The sequence below is a fragment of the Ictidomys tridecemlineatus genome, chromosome 2, assembly GCF_052094955.1.
Source record: "Ictidomys tridecemlineatus isolate mIctTri1 chromosome 2, mIctTri1.hap1, whole genome shotgun sequence".
In the NCBI taxonomy this organism is placed as follows: Eukaryota; Metazoa; Chordata; class Mammalia; order Rodentia; family Sciuridae; genus Ictidomys; species Ictidomys tridecemlineatus.
This window is the reverse complement of record NC_135478.1, coordinates 48,427,861-48,447,277: the sequence shown is the minus strand read 5'-3', so window position 1 is coordinate 48,447,277 and position 19,417 is coordinate 48,427,861. Positions and strand designations below refer to the sequence as shown.

At 53.3% G+C, this 19,417-nt stretch overlaps 1 protein-coding gene across 1 annotated transcript in view; it reads left to right on the top strand.

Moving 5' to 3' along the window:
• Nucleotides 1-18,959, top strand: part of Dnah1 (dynein axonemal heavy chain 1) — a 69,190-nt gene extending 50,231 nt beyond the window's left edge. The window contains exons 49-78 of the mRNA XM_005317415.5: nucleotides 782-978; nucleotides 1,435-1,570; nucleotides 2,418-2,626; nucleotides 2,859-3,030; nucleotides 4,397-4,588; nucleotides 4,983-5,093; nucleotides 5,923-6,108; nucleotides 6,677-6,868; nucleotides 8,109-8,276; nucleotides 8,373-8,564; nucleotides 8,694-8,825; nucleotides 9,275-9,400; nucleotides 10,688-10,807; nucleotides 10,912-11,061; nucleotides 11,158-11,318; nucleotides 11,887-12,112; nucleotides 12,250-12,445; nucleotides 12,763-12,914; nucleotides 13,370-13,566; nucleotides 13,811-13,955; nucleotides 14,204-14,362; nucleotides 14,445-14,576; nucleotides 14,961-15,131; nucleotides 15,223-15,402; nucleotides 15,472-15,648; nucleotides 16,272-16,442; nucleotides 16,581-16,711; nucleotides 17,378-17,729; nucleotides 18,042-18,276; nucleotides 18,790-18,959. Of these exons, the coding sequence (XP_005317472.2) occupies nucleotides 782-978; nucleotides 1,435-1,570; nucleotides 2,418-2,626; nucleotides 2,859-3,030; nucleotides 4,397-4,588; nucleotides 4,983-5,093; nucleotides 5,923-6,108; nucleotides 6,677-6,868; nucleotides 8,109-8,276; nucleotides 8,373-8,564; nucleotides 8,694-8,825; nucleotides 9,275-9,400; nucleotides 10,688-10,807; nucleotides 10,912-11,061; nucleotides 11,158-11,318; nucleotides 11,887-12,112; nucleotides 12,250-12,445; nucleotides 12,763-12,914; nucleotides 13,370-13,566; nucleotides 13,811-13,955; nucleotides 14,204-14,362; nucleotides 14,445-14,576; nucleotides 14,961-15,131; nucleotides 15,223-15,402; nucleotides 15,472-15,648; nucleotides 16,272-16,442; nucleotides 16,581-16,711; nucleotides 17,378-17,729; nucleotides 18,042-18,276; nucleotides 18,790-18,911 (5,190 nt within the window). The 3' untranslated portion in view covers nucleotides 18,912-18,959. The remainder of the gene's footprint in view (nucleotides 1-781; nucleotides 979-1,434; nucleotides 1,571-2,417; nucleotides 2,627-2,858; nucleotides 3,031-4,396; nucleotides 4,589-4,982; nucleotides 5,094-5,922; nucleotides 6,109-6,676; nucleotides 6,869-8,108; nucleotides 8,277-8,372; nucleotides 8,565-8,693; nucleotides 8,826-9,274; nucleotides 9,401-10,687; nucleotides 10,808-10,911; nucleotides 11,062-11,157; nucleotides 11,319-11,886; nucleotides 12,113-12,249; nucleotides 12,446-12,762; nucleotides 12,915-13,369; nucleotides 13,567-13,810; nucleotides 13,956-14,203; nucleotides 14,363-14,444; nucleotides 14,577-14,960; nucleotides 15,132-15,222; nucleotides 15,403-15,471; nucleotides 15,649-16,271; nucleotides 16,443-16,580; nucleotides 16,712-17,377; nucleotides 17,730-18,041; nucleotides 18,277-18,789) is intronic.
• Nucleotides 18,960-19,417: the final 458 nt, after the last annotated feature.

The window sequence follows — 19,417 nt, the reverse complement described above, 5'->3', positions numbered from 1 at the left end:
TCCTAGTTCCTATAGCTCCCACCAGGGTCCCAGGGCCAGTACCACCTAGTGACCCCCAGAGGAAGCAGGCAGGACTCTGATCCTGACCCTCAGTGCTGGATGATGCATCTTGTGGGTCTGGTCTCTTTCAGGACAGCATCCCTCCATGCACAGAAAGATCAGGGCCAGCTGCAAGAGCTGGTGAGCTCCTTGTTAGGGAAACACTTGGTGCACAGGGTTCCAACCAGTTGAACCCATGGTTGGAGTCACTGCCAAAGCAGTGGCAAAGAGATTTCCACAAGGACACAAGGAACTTCCTCAAACCATCCCAAGGTGGAGCTACCTGGGATTCCCAAAAAAAAAAAAAAAAAAAGGCACTGTATGCCAGGGCAATCCATCTGAAGCTTTTCTCAGGGGATCTTACATATAGAGGGGGCTGCTGCTTCCCCATAATTCACTGTGTGACAAGAAATGTTCTAGTATGTTCACAAGGGGGTGGGTGATGGAGTTTATATGGGGTTTAGGGAACTTGGCTGGAGGTGGAGCTAACTTCTACATGGAGCAACATGGCGGATCATTCAGCGTTTCAAGTAATGACCTAAATCAGTTTATCAGTGACTGGGAACATTCAAAGCATCCGTTTGGGTTCACGCCTGTAGAGGAATAACTTTAGCTGGCCAGATCACAGAGTGGTTGGGACACTCTGTATTTCTTCGTTGAGACAGAGCAAAGTGGGAGGTGCCAAGGAGACCCTCCCATGGAGGAGAGCCAGCACCCCCATCTTTACCTCCATTGCCCCCAGATGATGCAGGTCATCGAGGAGTACATGGAGGACTACAATCAGATCAACACAGCCAAGCTGAAGCTGGTCCTCTTCATGGACGCCATGAGCCACATCTGCCGCATCAGCCGTACTCTGCGTCAGGCACTGGGCAACGCACTCCTGCTGGGTGTGGGTGGCAGTGGACGCAGCTCCCTCACGAGACTTGCCTCGCACATGTGAGGGCCCCTGGGCTTGGTGGACAGTGGGCAACCAGTGGCAGTGGTGTTTTTTCATGTTGGTGGAAGTTTGGGGTAGTCCCAAGATTGTCCTTCCACGGGCTCAGGAAGGACTGGGAATGGGACCTAAACCCCAACAAGAGGCAAAAGCAGTGCCCTGTAGTGCTGTGGGGAGGGAGGCATAGCTGCAGGCATCCTGGAGGGCTTCATAGGGGAGACGTCCATTTCTCAATATCAGAGTGGGGAGGGTATCAGAGATGGAAAGGTATTTCAGGCTGAGAACAACTTAAAGAAAAGTCGAGAGGCAAGAGAGCAGGTTCAGGGTCTGGAGAGTCTGCAAGTTCTCCCAGAATAGAAGCAAGACTCCAGATAGCTGGGCAGGGTGTGGGTGTCTACCACTAGTCCATGCCTGGTCCCAGGCCTCTGGCACACCTTGACCCAAACTCCTGCCTCTAGGGCTGAGTACGAGTGCTTCCAGATTGAGCTATCCAAGAACTATGGCATGTCTGAGTGGCGTGAAGATGTCAAGAAGGTCCTGCTCAAAGCTGGCCTGCAAAACCAGCCCATCACCTTCCTGTTCTCCGACACTCAGGTGCTACCAGCATGGCAGTGGGCAGGGTTCAGGGTGGGCTGGACACAATGCCATCCCAGGGTGGCATCCTGGGCCTAGCTCACTGTCAGTCAGGGCAGATGTGGGGAGGAACTGGCAGGACCAGATGGACTGGGCAGGAGTGTAAGGCCAAACTAACCTTTTGGAACTAAGGGGAACATAGATCATTACTCATTCTCCAAGAGTGTCATGGCCAATGGCTTCCCACTTTAAGGACTTGTGCTGGAGACCCATGGCTTCCTTCTGAGGGGCTGCTCCCTCTGGAGCTCCTTGGGCGTGAGGCCTCTCCCAGGACTGAGGAGAGGTTGTTGCTCTGAAGCCACAAGACAAATTGTGCAGCACTTAAGCCTGGCTGGCAATTAAGATTGGACCTGGGGACCTAAGCTGAATCTCCAGAATGTACCCCATTCTGGACAAGGGTCCCTATGCTCCCAACCCTGCCTCAGTCCCAGGGATCCCTTTAGTCAGTCACTGAATCAGTAAATTGAAGATGCCTCTGACACAGACCGGGTGTCTCTGCTCAAAGATTCTGGGAGTAAACTGGGGTGTGGAGGCTGGGAAGTGAACAGGAAGATACCACCCACCCCCAGGATCCAGGGTCCTGTCAAAGCCCAGCAGTTCTGCTCAGAGCCTCTGCAGCAGGTCAGGGTGGGTGCAGGTCCATTGCTATGACTTACAAGACCACTGAGTGACCCCGGGCTCCTGAGAACCATAGTGGCACAGTCTATAGAAGGGGCTGTTGTAAAGGTCCAGTGGGACTGTGGTCATGGAGCTCACCACACAGCAGCCATCATAAAGGCTTAGTTCCCCACCCCTCATCTTTCCACAGATCAAGAACGAGTCCTTTCTGGAGGACATCAACAATGTCCTGAACTCAGGCGACATTCCCAACATCTACAGCCTTGATGAGCAGGACCAGATTGTCAACACCATGAGGCCCTATATCCAGGAACAGGGTCTGCAGCCCACCAAGGCCAATCTCATGGCTGCCTACACGGGGCGTGTACAAAGCAACATCCACTTGGTGCTGTGCATGAGGTAGAGGCAGCCATTGTCAGGCCACACTGGGGCCTCAAGTCTGGGGAGACAGGGATGCTGAAGGCCTGGGTGTGTAGGTCTGAGATAAAATGTGGCCCCAGGCCCGGCCATCTTACTGTTGGGACCGGGCCGCTATGCTAGTATGCCCTGGCTGCCATGCCACAGGGCTGTCCTGGGATCCTAGGGGTGTAAGTCAGTGTCTCTGAGCCTCATTTTGATCCTGGGCCTGCAGCCCCATTGGAGAGATCTTCCGAGCTCGCCTGAGGCAGTTCCCCTCCCTCGTCAACTGCTGTACCATTGACTGGTTTAACGAGTGGCCAGCAGAGGCCCTGGAATCCGTGGCCACCAAGTTCCTGCAAGAGATCCCAGAACTGGAATCTTCTGCCGAAATCATTGAAGGACTGGTAGGTGTCTTGGTGAGGATCAAGCTCTCAGGGAGAACTGTTTCATTTTGGGAATGGACTTAGAGAGTTCCTGAGGCTTGGGTGAGAGGCCCATGCCCACCATCAACAGTAAGCCTTTGGTCGGACAGTTTTGCCTAAGTCTCAGTTTCCTCATCTGTACTAGGGAGTGGCACGGGTCTAGGGTAATATAGGTTGCTTGGCATATGGGTACGTGGTTCCTGTTTCCTTTCTTCCCTCAGGGTTTCATGGCAGGTTTTTTCTTCCAAGAACCCCCCTAACAAGACTCCAGAGACCACAGGTGGAGGTGGGCTGGTGTGTTCATCAGCTTTGCATTACTGTGACCAAAATACCTGACAAGAGCAACTTAAAGGACAAAATGTTAATTTGGGGCTTACAGTTGCAGAGGTTCCCTCCATGGTCAACCTATTCCATTGCAGAACATCATGGCGGAAGGTCATAGTGGAAGAAAGCTGTCAGCTCAGGGCAGCCATGAAGCAGAGAGAAAGCTAGGCACCAGGGACCTGCAGTGACCTACTTCCTGTAGCCATACCCTGCCATCTGTGGTTATTACCCAGTACAGTTTTCTTTCAAATGATTGATCCATCAAATGGATTAATCCACCGATCAGATCATGGCTCTCATAATCTAATCATTTTACCTCTGAACATTCCTGCATTATCTAACATGAACTTTTTGGCGGGGGTTGTGTGTACCAGAGACTGAACCCTTAGGAGTGCTTAACCATCCCTTTTTATTTTTTGTTTTGAGACAGGGTCTTTCTAAATTGCTTAGGGCCTTGCTAAGTTGCTGAAGCCGACCTCAATGTTGTGATCCTCCTGCTTCAGTCTCCCAAGTCACTGGAATTATAGACATGTGCCACCACACCTGGCTAATATGAGATTTTTTTTTTTTTGAGGGACACCTCACATCCAAACCATTACAACCAAATCTGTTGGATAGAACCTCATAGAGTAATGGCCTTCTGGCGATCAAGATTTAAGTCAAACACCACATTTTCCCCACCCGGCTATGGTCGGGCCTTGCACCTTCTTTTCCCATAGTTCCAGCCTTGGAGAGGACACACCATAGATCTCTCAGTGAGAGGCAAGTCATGGAAGCTGTGACAAGAACACTGGGCCACAATTAGGAGACACCTGGGTCCATATTCAAAGCCAATTCTGGGCCTTGGGGTTTCATCTGCATAAGAGGTGACTTGAACTAGAGAGTAAGGATCTTGGGAAAGACTGAGGTATGGGGATGCCATGGCCCCCTCCTTGGGACCAGGCTGTAGTAACTTTGTGGGTACCCAGTGTACTGTCTTTGCAGGGGGACCACAAAACCAGCATCAGTTGTCTCCCCTATGCAGACTCAGGTTTGCGTGTATATCCACCAATCAGTGGCCAAGAAGTGCATCGAGTACCTGGCAGAGCTGGCCCGCCACAATTATGTGACCCCCAAGAGCTATTTGGAGTTGCTCCATATTTTCTCCATCCTCATTGGGCAGAAGAAGCTGGAGCTTAAAACTGCCAAAAACCGCATGAAGAGTGGCCTTGATAAGGTGGGTTTGGGGGAGGCTGGTGGACAGTAGCTGTAGTTCTGCCTGCTGGGTGTTTGCCAGGGTGAACCAGCATTTGAAACTGCAGCCCACAGTGTTTAAACAGGTGATTCCCTCCCTCCATGAAAGAATAAAAGTTATCAGCCAAAGATGAGGCTAAAGCAGGCTATCCCGCAAATTCTTGGAGACTGGGCATCTTACTTTGGGGTCCACTGAGCAATGTGGGAGTCACTGAAATTGCTATGGCCCCCCTCTCAGGAATGGGGGTAACCCAACAGGGCCCTTTCCAAATCCTCCAGACCTGGCATGCGCTCGCTCTCTCTCTCTCTCTCTCTCTCTCTCTCTCTCTCTCTCCCCTGTCACACCTGTTTTACCCTCTGTTTCCCCTACCCTCCAGTTACTGCGGACTTCTGAAGATGTAGCCAAGATGCAGGAAGAGCTAGAGGTTATGCGTCCCCTGCTGGAAGAGGCTGCCAGGGACACTGTGCTCACTATGGAACAGATCAAGGTTAGGAGTGCTCCAGGACCCTCCTCCCGCAACCCTCTCGATGCCTGGCTCTGTCTGAAGATGCTCAGCATCTCCAAACAATCACCAGATCACTAGCTACCCGACTTCCTCAACTTATTTAGTCTTCGTGTGCCTCAGTTTCCCTATTTGGCAGTTACCCGTTTATTTGGCAAGTGGTTGGTCAGAACTTATCCTATGGTAGGTGCTCCCTGGGCTAGGGATGAAGACTAGCCTTGATAAGGTGGGTTTGGGGGAGGCCTTTGGACAGTAACTGCAGTTCTGTCTGCTGGGCAGAACAGAGCAAGGCGGATGAACCCAAGCAACACCAATAATCATAACACAGACTGAGTGGCAGGGTTGCCACTGGCAGACATGTAGATTCTGCACAACAGGAGGGCCTGCCTTTGAAGGCCCCAAATTCCCTCTAAACCTCATCAAACTTGTACATTCATTATGAAAGTTTTCGGGCAGTAGTCCAGGGTCCTGCTCTACCAAGTCAAGATATTGCAAAATTTCCCCAGAAGAAAGGTAGGAGGAATGCCTTTCTTTGTTGTACTTGAAGGGACCATGTCAGGGGCAGGTATGCTCAAAGCTGGACTGGAGCCCCAACCAGCCCCATGGTGAGGATTCAGGATGAAGAAGGGGCAGCTGGCCTTCCCAGATCTCTATGACCTGTCACAACCGGGAGGGCCCTTGGAGAATAGGACATCCCAATTCTCATTTCCTTCCTTCTGGGAAGACCAAGATACAAAGGGGAAAAACGGAAGGAAAGCATGCTCTGTCTCTGTCACGGGCCACTAGCTGGGTTCCCCCTGTCTCCCATCCCCAGGCGGATACAACCATTGCCGAGGAGACCCAGAAATCAGTGCAGGCAGAGGAGATAAAGGCCAACGAGAAGGCCAGAAAAGCACAAGCTATTGCTGATGATGCTCAGAAGGATCTGAATGAGGCACTCCCAGCCCTGGATGCGGCCCTGGCCAGCCTGCGCAACCTCAACAAGAGTGATGTGACTGAGGTGAGCAGCCGGGTGCCACCTGGCATGCACTCTTTATTTGGTGGTGGGGGCGGGTACCGGGAATTGAACTCAGGGACACTCAACCACTAAGCCACATCCCCAGCCCTATTTTGTATTTAGAGACAGGGACTCACTGAGTTGCTTAGTGCCTCACTTTTGATGAGGCTGGCTTTGAACTCAGGATCCTCCTGTCTCAGCCTCCTGAGCCGCTGGGATTATAGGCGTAGGATACTGCGCCTGGCTGGTACTCACTCTTGTGTTCTTTTCTGGTGTCCTCTTGGGTCTGGTGGTGTTTCTGGGCCCTCCCTCTGCACATCTCTTGGAGGCCATGTGTCAGGAGGTGGGCAGAATGAGGGCTAGACCCCAGCTGCCTGGGCCTTCCCACTTTTGCCTACCCCCAGGAAGCCACAGGCTTGAATCTGACCTCAGAGAATCTTTGGGCATACATTTGGCCCTATGACAATAGGGACTTATTTGGCAGGGCCCATTCTGTCTGACAGAGTTCCTGTCTGGGGTAACCATTCAATAATGGACCTCCTCCTTCACCACGTCATGCTTTGGCTCACAGGTGCGTGCCATGCAGCGGCCACCCCCAGGCGTGAAGTTGGTCATAGAAGCTATGTGCATCATGAAGGGTATCAAGCCCAAGAAGGTACCTGGAGAGAAGCCGGGCACCAAAGTGGATGACTATTGGGAACCAGGCAAGGGGCTTCTGCAGGACCCCGGTCGCTTCCTAGAGAGTCTCTTCAAGTTTGACAAGGTGAACATGCCAGGCACCTGGGCCAGCTAGGGGGTGAGGACAGGACCCAACAGAGCAGGGAAGCATGTGGGGAGCTGCATCTCTCTGCCTACTCCCTGTCCCCACCAGTAGCACCCTGTGGGCCACATGATGAGTGGGACCATGCGGCATGGAGCCTGCCCTGAGGAGCTCTCTGTCTGGTAGAGTGGCAGCAAACCCACCAACAGATGGACATTGAGGAAACAGGGATCAGGGTAGGCTCCTGGGGCCCATAGGATGTCACCCACAGTCACTCCAAGGCTCCACAGCCTGAAGATTCCCTTTCATGCTCTTTCCTTCCTGGATCCTCATGGGCTTGGCCAAGACCTTCACTGTGTGCTCTACAATCAGCTCTCTTCCTTAGCTTCAGCATCTGAGCTTCAACTTCCCTTATGTGTCTCTGGATTTCTCTGTCTGTCCATGTGGGGCTCTCAGTACCCAGGTGTAAGTGCTCTCTCATAGGTTGAGCCATGGTTAGATCAGACTGGAGCCTGCAGCCCCCTTTAGAGGAACTCTCTCCAGCCCAGAAACTGGTCAAGGGCAGCTGCCTGTTGACCACCAGGTGCCAGGATCAAGGACTGGACATCCCTCACACTGAGTTCAGAGAATGGAGACAGTGGGCCATCTCAGAAGCCACTGGACCCCCTTTTGGCTACACCATTCCTCCTCCTCCTCTTCCATCAGATGGAAAATCAGAGAGACCCAGAGGCCTATTTAAGCCTCTCTGAAAGAAGCATCCAGCCAGGAGTGCTCAGGACCAGGGCTCAGGCTCCCCTGGACCCGCCCCAAGCTCAAACCTCTGGGAGTTCCTTAGCAATGCAATTTCCTAGGTGCACTGTGAACTACCAGGGGTCACCTCTCCCCAGGTGGGACAAGAGCCACAGGGTGTGGGAAGCTCTTGGGACCTGGTTGGGCATCAGAACCCCTCTCTCTTCTCCACACCTCCTGGCGCTCTTGTCCTCAAGAAAGAACGCTTAACTTTCATTTTGTTTTTAAATGGGGACTTGTATATGATCAGACCTTAAGGCTTCTGAAGAATTCACGTGAAATTCTGGGAACACTGACATTTTCTGTTCGCTCAGCCTTTCTGGGCTGTTTTCTCTTTAAAGAGAAGGGCACTGTACTGCACAGGGCATAGGAAATAGAAACAGGATCTGCGTGTCCCGACAGAGCCCCTCCCCTGCCACCAAGCTGCTTTCTGAGGTCTTGATTCCCATCCCAGGACAACATTGGGGATGTGGTGATCAAGGCCATCCAGCCATATATTGACAATGAAGAGTTCCAGCCAGCTGCCATTGCCAAGGTGTCCAAGGCCTGTACCTCTATCTGCCAGTGGGTACGCGCGATGCACAAGTACCACTTTGTGGCCAAGGCTGTGGAGCCCAAGCGGGTGAGGAGCAAGTACAGCGGGTGCAGAACTGGCTCCCCCTCACCCACCGCCCCAGGTGCTTGCTGGCAAATTGACCCCCGCATCCTCTGCCTGCAGCAAGCCCTGCGGGAGGCCCAGGATGACCTGGAGGTGACACAGAAGATCCTGGAAGAGGCCAAGCAGCGCCTGCGGGAGGTGGAGGAGGGTATCGCCACCATGCAGGCAAAGTACCGAGAATGCATCGCCAAGAAGGAGGAGCTGGAAGTGAAGTGTGATCAGTGTGAGCAGCGGCTGAATCGGGCTGACAAGGTGTGTGCCTCCCGACAGGGGCCAGGGGGTTCTGGGTTGTCTTAGCAACCTCAGGAGCTGCAGTGGGCAGGGCCAGTCCCAGCCCCCATCCTAGCACCCCAGAGCCTCCCCATGGTGCTACCTCTGCAGCTCATCAATGGACTGTCGGATGAGAGGGTGCGTTGGCAGGAGACGGTGGAGAACCTGGAGAACATGCTTGACAACATCTCTGGTGATGTGATAGCGGCTGCCGGCTTTGTGGCCTACCTGGGCCCCTTTACAGTAAGGAGCCTCCAGCTCTGCCTCTGACCAGCCGCACCTCCCAAAGAGGACCCTCCCTTAAGGTCTCACCTCCCAGAGGGCAGCCTGCAGGGCTAGACCTCTGAGCCAAGTTCTGGGGACACAGCACTGCACAGAATAGCCACCGTGTGGGGCTGGCCCTCGTGGGAACATGAGAGCTCACATAGGCGCAACTGTGTGTGCCAGGCTCTGCCCTAAATGCTTCTTCCTGGGTCCCATTTAGTCCACCCAGCTGCCTGTACAGGTGGGTGGTGTTAGTGTTACCTGTTTCAGAGATGAAGGATGAGGTTTGTGGAATCCCCAAGTTGCCTGAAGCAAGTCCCTGGCTCCACATCCGAGCTCTGACCTGGGTGCAGAACTGTGGTGTAGCAGGAGGTGAAGAGGGTACCAGGGCTGTCTAGTGCAGCGGTCCTGAGTCAGGCGTCTTCCAGGGCCAGTACCGCACAGCGCTCTATGACCAGTGGATCCAGCAGCTCACAAAACATAAAGTCCCGCACTCCTCTGAGCCCTCGTTGATTGGGACACTGGGGAACCCTGTGAAGATCCGCTCATGGCAGGTACTGGCCCCAGGAGGCAGGAGTGACCTGACGGGGCTGCAGGGCAGGAACCTCCTGTCTCACTCGTTCACACTCTCTTTTCTGGCATCTGGCTCAGAGGTGTCTCCCCAGAACCTTGGGGAGGCAAAAGGGTGGAGGACAGGAAAAGAGGAGAAAACTAGGCGGTGCAACACAGATGATAGCTAAATGGGAGGAGAGGGCTTAAGGGGGACTTTTAAGAGTAGAAGAGTGGTCAGACACAGTGGCACACACCTGTAATCCCAGCCACTCGGGAGGCTAAGGCAGGAGGATCATGAGTTCAAAACCAGCTTCAGCAACTTACGGAGGCTCCAAGCAACTTAGCAAGAGCCTATCTCTAATAAAACATTTTAGAAAAGGGCTGGGGATGTGGCTCAGTGGTTGAGCACCCTGGGTTCAATCCCAGGTGCAAAAAAAAAAGTTGGGATAGGGTGGAGGAGCAGTGTCCAGGGGGAGGTTTAAGAAAGTTTTCTAGAAAGAAGTCATATCTCAATGGAATATTACTCAGCCTTAAACAAGAATGAAATTATGGCATTTGCTGGTAAATGAATGCAACTGGAGAATATTATGCTAAGCGAAATAAGCTGATCCCAAAGAACCAAAAGCCAAATGTTTTCTCTGATATGCTGATGCTAATTCACAAGGGGGTGTGGACAATAGAGGTATTTTGGACTAGACAGAGGGGAGTGAAGAGAGGGGAAGGGGTATGGGGGTAGGAAGGATAGTGAAATGAATCGGACACTCTATGTGCATATATGATTACAGGACCTGTGTAACTCTACATTATGTATAACCAGATGAATGAAAAGTTATATTCCATTTATGTCTGATGTATCAAAATGCATTCTACTGTGGAGTATAACTAATTAGAACAAATAGAAAAAAATATGTAAAAAAAAAAAAAAGAAGAAGTCATGTCTAAAGGAGAAGGTTAGTTGGCAAAAGGAGAGAACAGAAAGGCTCTTGGCAGAGGCAATCGCCAGGATGGCCAACGGGTGGGCTTTGTGAAGGTGGTATCAAGGACTCCGTAGACATGAGGACAGAGAGGCCCAGTGGAAGAGGGCATCAGGAGCCAGCCCAGGAGCAGGGGAGAGACAGGCACCCTGGGGGCTGAGACCTTGCCCACGCTTCCCCTGCCCCACACATATGAGGGCTGTAATAAGGAGTAAGAAGTCTACAGCCAAAGCATGAGGTTAGGAGCAGAAATGCCCCCAGGTGACCCTACTTGTAAGACAGCCCTGGCTCAGTCTGGTACCTGGTCTCCCACAGATTGCTGGCCTCCCAAACGACACTTTATCAGTGGAGAATGGGGTCATCAACCAGTTCTCCCAGCGCTGGACCCACTTCATTGACCCCCAGAGCCAGGCCAACAAATGGATCAAGAACATGGTATAAGCCCGCCAACCAAGACTGCCATCCCACCCTGGCTGGGCTGAGCACATGGAGGGGCAGCTGAGTCTCAAACTCAGTCCCAATCTGCCCCCTCCCTCCAGGAGAAAGACAGTGGGCTAGATGTGTTCAAGCTGAGTGACCGCGACTTCTTGCGCAGCATGGAGAATGCCATCCGCTTTGGCAAGCCGTGCCTTCTGGAGAACGTGGGCGAGGAACTAGACCCAGCCCTAGAGCCCGTGCTGATCAAGCAGGTGGACAAGTGGGGGGAGGATGCACACGGGCTATAGGCCTGGACAAGGAGGTGCCATGCTGATGAACTCAGGCCCCATGCACCTGCCTGTCCACAGACGTACAAGCAACAGGGGAACACAGTGATGAAGCTGGGGGACACAGTGATCCCCTATCATGAGGACTTCAGGATGTACATCACCACCAAGCTGCCCAACCCACACTACACGCCGGAGATCTCCACTAAACTCACCCTCATCAACTTCACCCTGTCACCCAGGTAAGCCCCCACTGGGGATCTCCAAGCATCAGCTCTGCCTCCTCCTACTCAGCTGCTCCTTGGCTACCCCCAGGGTGGGACTTGGCCAGCAGGGGTGAGGGGAGTCTTTTCCCATTTTAGAGCCCCACCAGCTTCTTCCAAGTCCTTCTGGCATTCCAAAGTTTTTGGCCTTCGTACTTGTCAAAGTTTCTACCTTATGAAGCATCTGTGCTAAGGCCTCCATTTGGTGACCACAGTGAACCTCTTCTCAAGCCAGTCTGTCCATATTGATCACCCACAGCCCCCTCCTGCTGAGGAAGAATTGTTCAGAGACCCTAACATGAACTGGTCAGCTCCTGCTGTGATTCCAGGCTGCCACCTGAGGTCTCACTGAGAACCATTTGCTCTAAAGGCAGGTTCTGTACCACCCCTGCAGCCTGAGATAGAGGCCAGGCCTCCCAGGCTGACACTGACAAGGACACTGGGCTCTTGGAGTTCTGGGAGCACAAGTCGATAAGTGAGCAGGCTCAAAACTAGCTGTCTGGGGCTCATCAGGTATTACAAACAAGGTTTCTCCTGCCCCTGGCAGTGGCCTAGAGGACCAGCTACTGGGACAGGTAGTGGCTGAGGAGCGACCCGACTTAGAGGACGCCAAGAACCAGCTGATTATTAGTAATGCCAAGATGCGTCAAGAGCTCAAGGACATTGAAGACCAGATCCTGTACCGGCTCAGCTCCTCTGAGGGCAACCCTGTGGATGACATGGAGCTCATCAAAGTGCTAGAGGCTTCCAAGATGAAGGCTGCTGAGATCCAGGTGGGCAAGTGCCTGGCCTGCCCACCCACCTGCCCCTCCCCACCTGCCCCAGGCCTGGAGCCTACTCCCCATCCACCTCCATTTTTTGTTCTTTGCCAGCCTACCTAGGCTTGACACCCCTCCCACTGTACCCCCAGGCCAAGGTCAGGATTGCAGAGCAGACAGAGAAGGACATTGACCTCACACGCATGGAATACATACCCGTGGCAGTCCGCACCCAGATCCTCTTCTTCTGTGTGTCCGACCTGGCCAATGTGGACCCCATGTACCAGTACTCCCTCGAGTGGTTCCTCAATATCTTCCTCTCAGGCATTGCCAACTCAGAGAGGGCAGGTAACCCTGGGACCACAGGCACAATGGACCCCCCCCATTCCCAACACAGACAGAACACATGTGCCATACATTTCCATTGTGGGGCACATACATACATAAACTCACACTTAGGTTCACGGACACATGTTTCCCATCAGCCTCACGGTACCTACGTACACACTCACTACTCCCTACCCTTATTGCAAACACCAGCTGCCCAAGGAGATGCCCAGACAGTTCCTGTGGCTGATGGGAGACTGGCTAGACTGAGTTGGATCCTGGGATCTTCCTTCCTCTCCCTTCTCCCTGCACTCTGCTATCACTTCTCTGCCCTGCAGAAAACCTGAAGAAGCGCATCAGCAACATCAACCGCTACCTGACCTATAGCCTCTACAGTAACGTCTGCCGCAGCCTCTTTGAGAAGCACAAGCTGATGTTTGCTTTCCTACTGTGCGTCCGCATCATGATGAATGAGGGCAAGATCAACCAGGTGCAGAAGCGGGGAGATGGCCTGGTGGGCTGACTGCCTAAGGGGCTGCCCTGTTGTGGGCTTGAGAGAACCCGGTCAATGGAAAGAGAAAGTCGGGTGCAGGAGCACGGAAAGAGCTGAGGGATAGAGGCCTAAGAAAACACAGTTCCTTGGTTAAATACAACAGGAGACCCTGGGTAAATTATGGCCCACCAACGTTGTGAACACAGGCCTTCTTAGAGCCAGTGAGCATAGAAACCATCCCCAGGGACAGATAGTCCTGAGCCTCCCACAACTGTTTGATCAAGAGGTCCCACAGAATACATAACCAGGAAAACAGCAGAGCAGGGACACTAACTTGGACCTGTTTGACTGAACATCCTGAAGGATGACTCAGTTTTTCTAGGTTGGGGACCCAGAGGCAGGAAGGAGCCAGCCACAGAGCCTAGGCATCAACATGCCCTGTCCCCTGCCAGGCTGAATGGCGCTACCTCCTGTCTGGGGGCTCTATCCAGAGCATGACTGAGAACCCTGCACCAGACTGGCTGTCAGACCGGGCCTGGCGAGATATCTTGGCACTCTCGAACCTGCCCACATTTTCTTCCTTCCCCTTCGATTTCACAAAGCACCTCTCAGAATTCCGAGCCATCTTTGACAGCCTTGAGCCCCACCGGTGAGCTGGGTTCCAGAGCATGGCAGGATGGGAACAGGGAGGAGGTGAGGCCTCTGGAACCTGCCCAGGAAGCTTCTCCAAGGGACTAATCAGGGTGCTATGCAGCTGTGACCACCTCTCTCCTGTGCCCCTCAACCCTGTGCTCTTGGGACACCATACTCTCCCCTGCTGTCCAGCTGGGAGAATCCTGGGGTCAGAGGCTTCCCACAGGCTGGTTTTCAGGAAGATGTGGGCACTATTGCAGGCAGCCCTTGCCTGGCATCTGGGACCAATTCCTGGACCAGTTCCAGAAGCTGCTGGTCCTCCGCTGCCTGCGTGGGGACAAGGTTACTAATGCCATGCAGGACTTTGTGGCCACCAACCTGGAACCACGCTTCATTGAACCCCAGGCAAGTGCTGGTACCCAGGCAGAGCTGGCACCCTGGGTCTCAAGGGCCTCACTGCACCTAAGTACACTACCTTGCAGACTTGGCCAGGTCAGGACTCCTTTCCATCCCAAAGAATCTGGAAGGTTCCACATCCCACCAGGAAGCCTGTCTGGGACCTCTCCAAGAACCCCAGGAACCCCCTTTCCTTGTCCTGGTCCCTGTCTCTCATCAGCCCCAGGTGGTCCAAGGATCTCTCCCTGTCATTGCAGACGGCCAACCTGTCATTGGTGTTCAAAGAGTCCAACTCCACCACACCTCTCATCTTTGTACTGTCACCTGGCACAGACCCTGCTGCTGACCTCTACAAGTTTGCTGAAGAGATGAAGTTCTCTAAGAAGCTTTCTGCCATCTCCTTGGGCCAGGGGCAGGTGAGGACTAGGCAGGGAGAAGGAGAGTGGCCGGGGGGGGGGGCAGCTTTCCCCCACCACTCAGTGCTTCTGCCCCTCACAGGGCCCTCGGGCAGAAGCCATGATGCGCAGCTCCATAGAGAGGGGCAAGTGGGTCTTCTTCCAGAACTGCCACCTGGCGCCAAGCTGGATGCCAGCTTTGGAGCGCCTCATCGAGCACATCAACCCTGACAAGGTATGCCATGCTGCCTGTTATAGACTTGCTGAAGGGACTAATAATCTACCCATCAAGTACTGATAAGGCTTAAATGAGATTATCCTGCACACTCAATCCAGCCCAGGGCACATAGCAAGTGCTCAATAACTGTCATAGGCACCATGCATTGACTAAATTAACCAAGTTATTGGGTATCATAGCCTGGTGACTTACCCAGGGTTACCCAGCACAGATAGGGTGACCCTAGGACTTGCAAAAGCTCATATTCTTAACTAGCTGTCAATGCAACCTTTCCTGGCCTGCTCCACAGATGGAGTCAGGTGGAAGGTGAGCTCAGAGCCCCTTGGGTAGAAGGGAGCTTGGTGTTGGGTCTCAGTGTTCACGAGGAGCCATGCCTCTCAGGTGCACCGGGACTTCCGCCTATGGCTCACCAGCCTGCCCAGCAACAAGTTCCCAGTGTCCATCCTGCAGAATGGCTCCAAAATGACTATTGAGCCACCACGTGGTGTCAAGGCCAACCTGCTGAAGTCCTACAGCAGCCTCACGGATGACTTCCTCAATTCCTGTCGCAAGGTGAGACATGCTCTGTGCGTGTCTGTCTGCCGGCCCTGCCCCCATCTCTTTGCCTCATGCACCCCACCCCACCCCTACCCAACTCCCACAGGTGATGGAGTTCAAGTCCCTGCTGCTGTCTCTGTGCCTATTCCATGGGAATGCATTGGAGCGTCGTAAGTTTGGGCCTCTGGGTTTCAACATCCCCTACGAGTTCACAGATGGAGACCTGCGCATCTGCATCAGTCAGCTCAAGATGTTCCTAGACGAGTATGAGGACATCCCCTACAAGGTGGGCCAGGAACAGGTTGGGAACAGGGGCCAGGCACTTGTGTGGGGTCCTCACCAACCCACCCCACAGGTTCTCAAGTACACGGCAGGGGAGATCAATTATGGGGGTCGCGTCACAGACGACTGGGACCGCCGCTGTGTCATGAATATCCTGGAGGACTACTACAAGCCTGCCGTACTCTCCCCTGATCATGTCTACAGTAACTCGGGCATCTACCACCAGATCCAACCCACCTATGACCTCAATGTGAGGCCACCTGCAAAGATTGAGCAGGAGGGGGCTTGCCAGGCTGGATTTCTGGGGTATCATGAACACCTCAGTGCTGGGTGAAAGGAGGCAGGGCCATCCAGGGGCTCATTTTCACTGTTGAAACCATCTCAGGGTAAGGGAGGCAGAGTCAGTCCCCACCCACTGAAAAGCAGGTTCTGGGGAGAGATGGACCCCACTTGAGCCACTCTGTGTGTGATTACTCAGAGCAAGTTGGGGCAGCTCCTCCAAGATGGTAACAGAGTCATGCTATGCAGTCAGGAAAGGCTCCCTGAGGACATGATACCTCTACTGAGATGAGTGGACAGAAGTCATGAGCCAAGGCTGGGTTGGGTGGGCACCAATGCAGGAGGGAGCATTTGGGTTTGAGCAGCTGAATGAAGATCAGGAAGCTCTATGGCAGTGAGGCAGGCTGGGAGGAAAGCAAGGGTCATACCACACAACGGCCATGCAGTCCCAAGAATAACAGGGAGATGCATATGGTTGCTACCAGGGGTGATAAGTGAGAGTCATGACAATTAGGATGTGCTCCTACGGAGGATGACTCTGAAAGCTGGGATAGAGCAAGGCAGGGCATTCAGTTCAGCCCTCCTGCCTCCTAGGGCTACCTGAACTATATCAAGAGCCTCCCACTCAACGATATGCCCGAGATTTTTGGCCTGCATGACAATGCCAATATCACCTTTGCCCAGAATGAGACTTTTGCCCTGCTGGGCTCCATCATCCAGCTACAGCCCAAATCGTCCTCTGTCGGCGGCCAGGGCCGGGAAGAGGTGGGTGTTGGCTTTGGGGAGGGACAACATTGGGCTCCACCATCCTTCCTGTCCCCTGTGAGGGTGATTCTGCATGTGGAATCTTGCAGGAGTTAAAGGAGGCCAGCCCTGTCCCTTAGTGTCTCTTTGCCCTTGCAGATAGTAGAAGATACGGCCAAGAACATTCTGCTCCAGGTGCCTGATCCAATCAACCTGCAATCAGTGGTAGCCAAATATCCTGTGCTATATGAAGAATCAATGAACACAGTGCTAGTACAAGAGGTCATTAGGTAATTCTTCCTGCCCCACCCTCAGCTCTGAGTCAGTGGCTACTGTGTTATAGAGAAATGACAACAGGAGTCCGTATGGGCTCAGTGCCACACCAGTGCTATACATCTATCCTCTAACTCAGCCAATTGTTTTTTATTCCCATGTTATAGATGAGTAAACTTGCTGCAGTCTGGCTGGGCACAAATAACCGAGCCGCCAAAAAGCCTTGAAGGTTCAAACAGCAACTCTTTATTCCCGAACTCTCACCGGCACGCTACACACACTTCCCGAGAACACACTCCCTCCACCGGGTTCTGCACACCAATTCTCTCAGAACCCAGCGAGAACTCAACGGGAACTCCAAAGTGGGCCCCCCCCCCTCAAGGCAGCAGGATCCGCCCTAATTCCGGAGCAGGGTCACCTTTCAACCATTCCCTCTGGCAAAAATGCCAGGCGTCATTCCGACTAAACTGTGGCTCTCAACGTAAACTGAGGCTCTGAAAGGGTTAAGTGACAAGTGACTATCCCAGGTCATACTTTGCTAAGGGCCAGAGCTAGGATTTGTTCCTAGGCCACCTGATCCAGCTCTGTACTCTTGTCTCTATGTTCTGCCGTTACTTTTCTGTGTCTGGCCCTGAATTAGGGACCCTAGCCCACAGCCCACTTCCTTGCTTCTGGCCCCATAGGTACAACCGGCTGCTGCAGGTGATCACACAGACACTACAAGACCTACTCAAGGCACTCAAAGGGCTGGTGGTAATGTCCTCACAACTGGAGCTGATGGCTGCCAGCCTGTACAACAACAGTGTGCCTGAGTTCTGGAATGCCAAAGCCTATCCATCACTCAAGCCACTGGCCTCATGGGTCATGGACCTGTTACAGCGCCTGGACTTCCTGAAGTCCTGGATCCAAGGTGGCATCCCAGCTGTCTTCTGGATCAGTGGCTTCTTCTTTCCCCAGGCCTTCCTTACAGGCACTCTGCAGAACTTTGCCCGCAAGTTCGTCATCTCCATTGACACTATTTCCTTCGATTTCAAGGTCAGGGGACAGTCAGAGCCAGGTCAGATAACAAGCTGGGGTACAGCTTAGGTAGGAGGGTCACTGAGGCCATAGTTGCTTGGCAGTTAGGGCAACCCTGAGCAGGAAAGTGGGAAGACCCAGGCCAGGAGAGACCATGCACCCTAAGAAAATTCACAGGGGCAGGGTGCAGAATGCAGACCACTGGCTACAACAGCAAGGACAGGCAGGCAGGCAGAGCTCTCAGAAGGGAGTTTGTGCCTCCTGACCAAAAACCCTAAACCTAATTCTGAGTGTTGATAAGTTGTGGATATCTGTGTGTGCCCGTCACAGGTGATGGACCTGTCACCATCAGAGCTCAAGGAAAGGCCCCAACTGGGGTGTTATATCCATGGATTGTTCCTGGAAGGGGCCCGCTGGGACCCACTGGATTTCCAGCTAACTGAGTCTCGGCCCAAGGAGCTATACACAGAGATGGCTGTAATCTGGCTCTTGCCAACACCCAACCGCAAGGTCCAGAACCAGGACTTTTACCTGTGCCCAATCTACAAGACGCTGACTCGTGCTGGTATGAGGCCCAGGGAATGAATCCTACACTACAAGTAGGACTGACCCAGTCCTACCCAGCCCAAGGCAGTTAAACTGACCCAAGTTACCTGAACAGAAAGGCTGGCCAATGTTTGGGCCAGTGCAGAGCCAGGCCAGCAGCAGGTTAAGGGGCTTAACTCATTGCCTGTTCACCTCCCTTGCAGATCCCCTTTGGGACCTGGAGCCTACAAGCTTTAGAACACCACAGAGAGTTCACAGGAATAATCAAGACCCAGGACAGGAATGAGCCTGGGCTGGTTCTATAAGGGAATGAGCAATAGAGCATCAACTCTCCTCTATCTCCATCTTCAATCCTCAGTGCAGGCCTGATCCTTAGCCAGACCCACTCCTCAGGCAGGCTTCCTCTTGGGCCAGGACCCCTTCCTCCCTCTCCCCAACTCAATATGCCACACATTGCCCTTGATCTTGCCTTATCCCTGCTCCAGTAGTGACAAGGCATGACCTAACCCTCCCCCTCTCTTGCCTGCTCCAGGAACACTATCAACCACAGGCCACTCCACCAACTATGTCATTGCTGTGGAGATCCCCAGTGACCAACCTCAGCGACACTGGATAAAGCGCGGTGTGGCTCTCCTTTGTGCCCTGGACTACTAAACTTGGCCAGAAGGGCCAGAGCCATTAAAGTCACATTTTTCAGTCAGTCCAGCTTGTCTTGGCTGCTTGAATGAGGCTCCCTCTGTAGGCTCCACTGCTAGTGTGGGGGTGAGGGGCTGCAGCAGCCTCAGCAGAGAGTGGCAGAGGCAGCTTTGGCCTGCTGTACCTGTCCAGATGCCACAAAGGGAGATATATACCCTTCCAGGTCCCAGGGCCCTTCCAGGGAGAATCACATCAGGCAGAACTAGAGGCAGCCCTGCCTCCTCAACCCAGAGTCCCCTACATCCCCAGGTCACAAAGTCACCAGATCTGGTGACAATCAAGTCCTCTGTCCTCAGTACAGCTGTCTCAGAGGCCATCTGAAGTCCCCCTCAGCTCAGGTCCTACATCCCAGGCCTAGCATCCCAAAGATCTCTGAACCAGAGGTTCCAATGCATACTTCACTTTACCCCTCTGGTCACAAGGCCTTGGGCCCAGAAAGTCCAGTAGATCACTCATGCCTACCA